The sequence below is a fragment of the Mycetomoellerius zeteki genome, unplaced genomic scaffold (assembly GCF_001594055.1).
Source record: "Mycetomoellerius zeteki isolate Tzet28-1 unplaced genomic scaffold, Tzet1.0 scaffold442, whole genome shotgun sequence".
NCBI lineage: Eukaryota > Metazoa > Arthropoda > Insecta > Hymenoptera > Formicidae > Mycetomoellerius > Mycetomoellerius zeteki.
In genome coordinates, this window is record NW_017257438.1 from 36,392 (window position 1) to 43,474 (window position 7,083).

Consider the following 7,083-nt stretch of genomic DNA (forward strand, 5'->3'; position numbering starts at 1 on the left):
CGCATTCTCTTCCCTGTGGATGATTTACGCGCTATAACGAACGTGTACGAGCTCGTCAACGGTCATAATCAACGCGCGGCGGTGTCACCTGCAAGTGTAGTTCTCGGTGTTATTGAATATTCGAGGTAAAAGGGGTAAATACGCGCGCAACATCGGCAGCGATCGGCAGAAAGGAAGGGGTATTGGGTAAACACACGAGTAAATTCGCCTAGGTGTGAATTCGATTAATAGAAGAATTGCAAGCAAACGGCGGGAGTGATACTTCGGCGCGGGCAAGTTGTCACTTATCGGGCCTACATTGATCTGTATATACGGGCGGCGACAGCGACGATCGGATTGGATTAAGCGTGACCAAGGAAACACTTGACACCTCGCGTGTGCAGGTCGTCTTTAACGATCCCGTCGATCGTACTCGCGGATAATATCGTACGTCGTAAATACTCGATCGATTTACAAGGACAATTGCTTCGGGGACTTTTATCTTATTCTTTTCGGAGCAACGCGGATGATTGATACGATATTGTGTACAATAATAATAATAATAATAATAATAATAATAAAGGATTAAGTGGAAAGAATGAAGAAGAATCATTCGCTGGATCGCAAAATCGTAGGCGACGATCATGGCTTGGTGGCTTCGGGGGCGACGTGTATAGCTTCTCCCGGTCGCCTTTGCAGATGACTATCCGCAATCGCTAATCGCGACGCTAGATCGATACGGATAAAAATGCGCAAGACACCGAGAGACGATTCGAGAGAAATTCGGTGCTGTGATATATCCCGCCGAACTATACTACAATTTGATCGGTTTATTATCGCTTTATCGAAGAGATTACGCTATGCAACGGGCTCACTATGCATCGCGATCACATGTAGATAAATAAAATTAAATTGTCCATTTTAGTGTGCAAAGTGCGACGCGGACAATATCTTTGAATTTTAAACATAGTACATTTAATAATAGTAGGTAATCGCTTTTGTCCGATACAGAAAAGATGGCCATCGCCGCCTCGGAGAATTATCAGCTCAAATGGCACAGCTACGGAGCGCATCTGCACAGCTCTGTCGCGACTCTGCTCCACTCAGAATCCTTCGCGGACGTTTTACTGGCTACGTCCTGCGGGCGGCACGTGGCGGCCCATCGATTCGTTCTCGCGGCCTGCTCGTCTTATCTCAGTCACATTTTCCAAACGTGCCATTTCGGCGCCAACACCAATGCTCCGATAATCGTGGTCGGTAATCAAACTTTCTCACTTCGCTTACAAACTTATTAGCGTTGTCCTTCTTCTCACCCGTTATCAAATAGATTCGAAACAACGTGTAAATGATGAATAACGTTATTTCATGGTTTCGTGCCGCAGGTGTTGCCTACGGAGATAGGATACCGCACGTTAAAAATCCTGATACAGTACATGTACAGTGGCGAAGCCACTGTGACCAACGATCAGCTGGAAGGAGTCTTGAAGGCCGGCGACATCCTACGTGTGCGTGGACTGTGGAGATCAAATACCGGCAGCAGCAAAAAGGAAAACATACAATCGAATAATCAGAAAATTGAACGCGACAAGCGGGAAACGTCCCAGCTGACCGGACAAATACAAAAGATCAAACTGGTCCAACCGACCGCGGAGAAGGTAATCGAGAACGTGCAGCAGGCAGCCACGGCTTGCCAAAATAATATACAGCCCACAAAGTCGGTTGAGAGGAAGAGCACCGAGAAAATCGAAGACAAGACCAACGAATCTGAGACCAAGAAAGTCTCGGAGGAGAAGAATAACGAGCAGAGCAAGAACAAGGAAAACCTTGAGACAAACGGCAAAAAGAAGAAAGCCGTTAACAGCGACGTTGAGTCGAATAAGTCCAAGAGCGAAGGTGGTGAAAACGTGAGCTAGTTTTTTTTACGTTTAGCAATAATGCAATAAAGAGAAGCACTCGTTTACTAACGAAAGCCTAATGTTCTTTTTCCTTTTTAGACCGAACTAAACTTGGAGTTGTTAGTAAAGGACGAGCCGATCGATTGGGAAGAAACGATCGATCCGTCGGAATCACTTACGATAGACCATGAAATCGATATCAAACCGGTGCGTAAAGTTAAAGCTACCATAGACACTCAGTTTCTTTTTTTAAATATATATTTAATAAAATTTAAGATAATAACGTTTGCCATATATATATTGTTGTCGCAGGAGATCGTACATAGCGCCGATGAGGATGGAGATATGGAGGAAGAAGAGTATACCCCACTGACATGCGATATGTGCAGTCAAACGTTTAACAGACCGTCGGATTGGGTGAGACATATAGAATTCACGCACGCTGACATGACTGAAAATCGGAGAAAGAAACGAAAGGTACTGTGTCACGAATTCTTTACGACGTATATGCACACGAGAGATTGTGAAACGAAGAAAACGCGACGGTTTCAGGACGATATAAACGACGACAGCAAGGACTTTCCCCCTCTGAAGTGTGATCTATGTGGCAACATGTATTCCACGCCGCAAGAGTGGGTGCGTCACATACAGACGGAACATACGGAGGAGCAGTTGGCCTTGATGAACAATTCGGCGCCCCCTAAGCCGAAAAGGGTTCACAATCACCAAAAGTTATGCAACATATGTCAAAAAGAATTCCCAAGTCACGCTTCGATGGTCATCCATCAAAGAACGCATACAGGCGAAAAGCCTTTCCTTTGCTCTTACTGTAAAAAAGGCTTCAACGTAAAGAGCAACTTGCTAAGGCATTTAAGGACACTGCATGACAAATACGTACATCCTAGCTTATACGGGAGTAATGGTAGCACGAACGCTTAAAGACCCTTCACATTTCTTTCCGACGATATGTGTGTGTGTGTGTGTGTGTGTGTGTGTGTGTGTGTTTGTGTGTATGTATTGTTTGCATGGCGTCTCAGTTGTGGAGAGACCATACAGTATCTTATGTATATTCAATATTATGACTACGTAGACTGAACGCGTATCTATACGTATAAAATGGATGCCAAATCGGAGTACGACATGATGACAAATGAGTCAAGATCTGTGTGAATCTCCACCGAAAGAAAGCATAACTGAGCGCATTTTAAAAATTCACAATGCATATTGGAGAGAAATCTATACAAACTATTTTTTCTAAAGAGTAGTTGTGTCGCATTCTTTATATATAATAATCTTCTTTTTAATATAGAAAATAATACAACTCCTCTCTCGTTAAACAACTTTTGATTGAGTTGAAACAAGAAAGCAATATCAGGGTCTTAATACCAAAGAGGCTGATTAATATTGCCAAAATGTCTCATTTGAATATTTTAATTCTCCCTTTTTTCTCCTTTTAATGTAGTGCACGTATATTATAAAAAAAAAGGGATTAAAAGATTTTTGTTCGAGAGCAAAGAGAGGACAAACGATGAATGATTTTACTATTTATAGATATCTCTGTCGAGGAGTGCTTGCGTGTAAAATATAATTCTATAGTATAAATCAATATATTTAATGATTACTTATTAACTTAATTATTTAGAGTAATTATAGGATAAATCCAAATTATGTAAGATTTAACTGTATACTATTTCTAGGCTATTCCATCCATGATAGCCCTCTTATTCCTTCAGCTCGTAAGTTAATTATGTATTTTTATATTAAAGTAGCGTATACACACAAACATATAAGAAATAAGGTACTTGCATTAAGCAAAATTTGAAATTTCGGTCTAGGCTAGAATATAAGAATAACGTATAACATTCAAAATTTATCAAATTTTTTGAAAATATATTGAGTTCTTCTTACATATAAAAAAAAACAATGCGATATTATCAAAATACTGTCACAGTTTCTGAAACATTAATGATGTGAATATTGATTAAAAGGATGACACCATTTTGCTATACTAATCATTGTGTCACTCTACTATAAATTTTAGTGTCAATTCTGCATTGCGCTAGCACTGTGACGAGCCAAATAACTTTTAAATGTAAAATTAAAATATATTACCTTAAAAGTATTTTTAACTTCGCCTTACTTGTACCTCAATATCAAATAATGTGTGGAAAACGGAATATTTAATTTTTTGAATCAGTAAAATACATGTATGGTATCATCTCCTTGTAATTATGTCAAGCAAATTAATTTATTTTCTATTGAAAAATAAATATGACAATGTCGAATGTTAATAGGACAAAATTTTCCAAAACAATCAGTAACATAATACAGTGCCATTAATTACAGTTCAATGTATACAAATTCTATTTCTATCGTTATATTTTAATTTTCTTCCTCATCGTCGATCTTGGGTGCTAGGTAATACCTGATGTGTCCAATATCGCCAATCTTATATTCACATACTAGAGGCACGTCGTCAGACATGGATAATTGAACTTGGTTGCAAAGAGGGCCAGCTTTAACAAAACAATTCAGATAACGGCAAGAAAACGTTAATTTTACTGGTTCCTGCATATTAACTGTTACTGCTTCCTCTTCATTATCAGCATCTGCAGTCTGCGCTAATTTGATGTTAGCTGCAAAGAAATAAAAGCAGCTTGTAAGTCACTTATTCAACTGTATGTACAGGATGTCTCTGTGCAAATTAATATTTCTGTCTGCTTTATTACAAATATTCTGTATAACATTATTTATAAACATCATAGTGTTTTCAACTTCTACTTTGATTAAATCTGTATATAAATACATCTACAAAACTTGGTCTATGATTACAATTTCATTTAATGATCAAATATCTTCCCATGATAAGTACATCTTGTATGGAAGTGAAAACAAACAAGGAAAAATATATACAAAACATGACCTGTCTGATAAAATTAGAAACAATTTTTAATATACTTTCAGTTAAGGACTGAGGGCTGAAACTTTGCAATTAGTTTTAATTTATAGTTGGACATACAAAATCTCGGCATGGAAGAAAATGTCGAGTTTCCTTTACATTTCAACAACGTAAGTAGAGAAAACAAATTACATGCTATATAGGTTTGATACAGGAATTTAGTCAAATAGGCATTAATAAGAGATCAGAATAGTTATGGGAATAGTGGAACAGTAGTGAGATAGCATGCTAATTATAAGTGCTAGGCATGAGAACAAAGGTTCCCAAATTTCAATAATGGTTTAAAATTGTTCTGTCTCCTGATTAGATGATATTTATCTTACGCGCGCGCGCGCGTGTGTGTGTGTGTGTGTGTGTGTGTGTGTGTGTTCATTGATATTTACCTGAACCATAATCGCCAGACGCACTGAATTTTATACCTTCTTTAGAACATGCAAAAGTTATAGATTCCCCAAATTGACTCAAATCTCTACATATACGGGTAAATTCTGTAGTGGGCATTTTTACAACGCATGAATATGAAGTCTCCTGTAAAACAATTACTTGATGAATGATAACTATGTAGGCTTTCTACAATAAATCATTATCTAAGCTTTAAACCATAAGCCATAAGAAATTGACCAATCATAATAAAATGTTTTTTTTGTTTCATATTCAACTATAATTGGTCAATTTTTTACAACTTAAGGCAGATATTACATTTGTTGTATGACAAAAAATTTTTCAAGCATGTTAATTGGCTAAAGGACAGAAAGATTTGAGAGTCTCTCTGTCCTGCAGCTAATCAATAGACTTGAAAAGTTTGTTACATGACAAAAAACAGATGAATGTAATATTAGTCTGACTTAAAACTTAGATAATGGCTTAATGTACAAAGCTCATTAATCTACTCTATTACTTTAATATAAGTGAACCTCACAGGTATACCCAGATGTTCCTGATCCATGTTAATTAGTTTCATCTCATATTCAGCTAGCTTCTCCTTATTGGGCGATTCAAATATAAAAACAATAGACTCGGGATTGTCCCATGCTCTGAGGGTTACCGTGTCTTCTGCACCAGCACATCGCAATATCTTTGACATACTGAAAGCGGGTTTCATGATTAATTATTGTCATACAAGGTGCATTAATTATTATAACAATTTTCTGATTCTAGACCTGTCCTTTTTGTATGCATTTTTCAAAAATTCTTTCTTCATTTCTACTTCAAATCTCACACAGCACAAATTGCACAAGCATTCATTTTACTTTATATAACAAAAGGCATAAAGCAAGAGCAGTTAAAAGCAACATACCATCTCTTTGTTCAAGAGATAGTCGTTCAGCGAATAACCTTTAAATTATTATGTCTGTGCTCACCAACTAATGCTCATCCCCATCGATAAATTTCGATCGCAACGATACTTGTCGAAGCCATCGCTCCTGAGATTCAACGAGACGAGGGAAACGTGTGCGTTGTCCATCGCCTGGACCTGAATCCCCGAGTCAGAGCATTCGAAAGTCGCCTCGGTTAGAAGATCCTTTACCGCGTCTAACACCTTCTTCAGGATCGCGCTTTGTACCAAACGTGCTTCGAACATTGTGTTGATTCTTTTACGCTAATGCTGATAAATTCGGCGTTCTCCAACCGTAATCCCACGCCCCAAGGTAAAAAATGCAGCTGCCGTGAAAAATGGTCCGAAGAAACAACTATATTCACTGTGGCTTCTTTGGAGGACGGTTACCCGCGCTTTTGTCAAGCATTCGTTTTAAGCAGAAATAGGCTGCGTTCAGCAAAGAAAATTAATCAGTTAGCGCTTAGTGATTCTTTAATATGATTGGTTCTTGCCGTTAGTTCTTCGCAAAATCTAAGCGTAGGAACCAATCGTATTAAAGAATAACTAAGCGCTAACTGATTAGTTTTCTCTGCTGAACGCAGCCATTGGCTGCGTTCAGCAGAACGTTCGTTTAGCAACTGTTGTAAGTTTCCTTCGCGCTAATTGGATCATACTTTTAGATCTAGAAGAATGGTCCTATCTCAGCAGACAATCATAAAACGGTTGCAAAACTGTTGAGTCTGCTGAACGCAGCCATTGATGGCATTCTTGAGTCACAAGTTAAGCTGATTCTAATTGATCGCATCGCAGCGTTGCAAGCGTGTTGCAAGCGTTGCAGTCCAATCAGAGTCGAGCTAGCTTGACGTTGATTGGACCGCAACACTTGCGATGCTGCGATGCGACTAATGTAGAACCAGCTTTATAGACTGTGG

The 7,083-nt window shown here is 38.5% G+C and overlaps 2 protein-coding genes across 4 annotated transcripts in view; one reads left to right on the forward strand and one right to left on the reverse strand.

The window, feature by feature from the left end:
* LOC108726848 (zinc finger and BTB domain-containing protein 14) overlaps positions 1–3,142 on the forward strand; it is a 4,849-nt gene extending 1,707 nt beyond the window's left edge. For 2 of the 3 annotated variants that reach the window (XM_018454631.1, XM_018454632.1), the window contains exons 2-6: positions 991–1,232; positions 1,362–1,883; positions 1,974–2,081; positions 2,187–2,351; positions 2,427–3,142. In XM_018454631.1, the coding sequence (XP_018310133.1) occupies positions 991–1,232; positions 1,362–1,883; positions 1,974–2,081; positions 2,187–2,351; positions 2,427–2,813 (1,424 nt within the window). In that variant the 3' untranslated portion in view covers positions 2,814–3,142. Of the gene's footprint in view, positions 1–44; positions 126–990; positions 1,233–1,361; positions 1,884–1,973; positions 2,082–2,186; positions 2,352–2,426 lie in introns of those variants that run through there. The other variant, XM_018454633.1, reaches the window with a different exon arrangement.
* A 601-nt stretch (positions 3,143–3,743) lies between these two features.
* PCNA (Proliferating cell nuclear antigen) lies at positions 3,744–6,579 on the reverse strand. The gene is made up of 4 exons (XM_018454634.1): positions 6,195–6,579; positions 5,753–5,918; positions 5,217–5,361; positions 3,744–4,510 (listed from the first exon to the last, which is right to left on the reverse strand). The coding sequence occupies exons 1-4, from the start codon at positions 6,413–6,415 to the stop codon at positions 4,257–4,259; spliced, it is 786 nt and encodes a 261-aa protein (XP_018310136.1). The 5' UTR covers positions 6,416–6,579; the 3' UTR covers positions 3,744–4,256.
* Positions 6,580–7,083: the final 504 nt, after the last annotated feature.

Bases quoted from the DNA above. Each gene is read 5' to 3' on its own strand.
- PCNA (XM_018454634.1), bottom strand. From the start codon at position 6,415: ATGTTCGAAGCACGTTTGGTACAAAGCGCGATCCTGAAGAAGGTGTTA. The intron at 5,919-6,194 runs GTGAGCACAGAC...ACCCGCTTTCAG, and splicing joins ATGGGGATGAGCATTAGTTG to TATGTCAAAGATATTGCGAT. The intron at 5,362-5,752 runs GTGAGGTTCACT...ATTGTTTTACAG, and splicing joins AGGAACATCTGGGTATACCT to GAGACTTCATATTCATGCGT.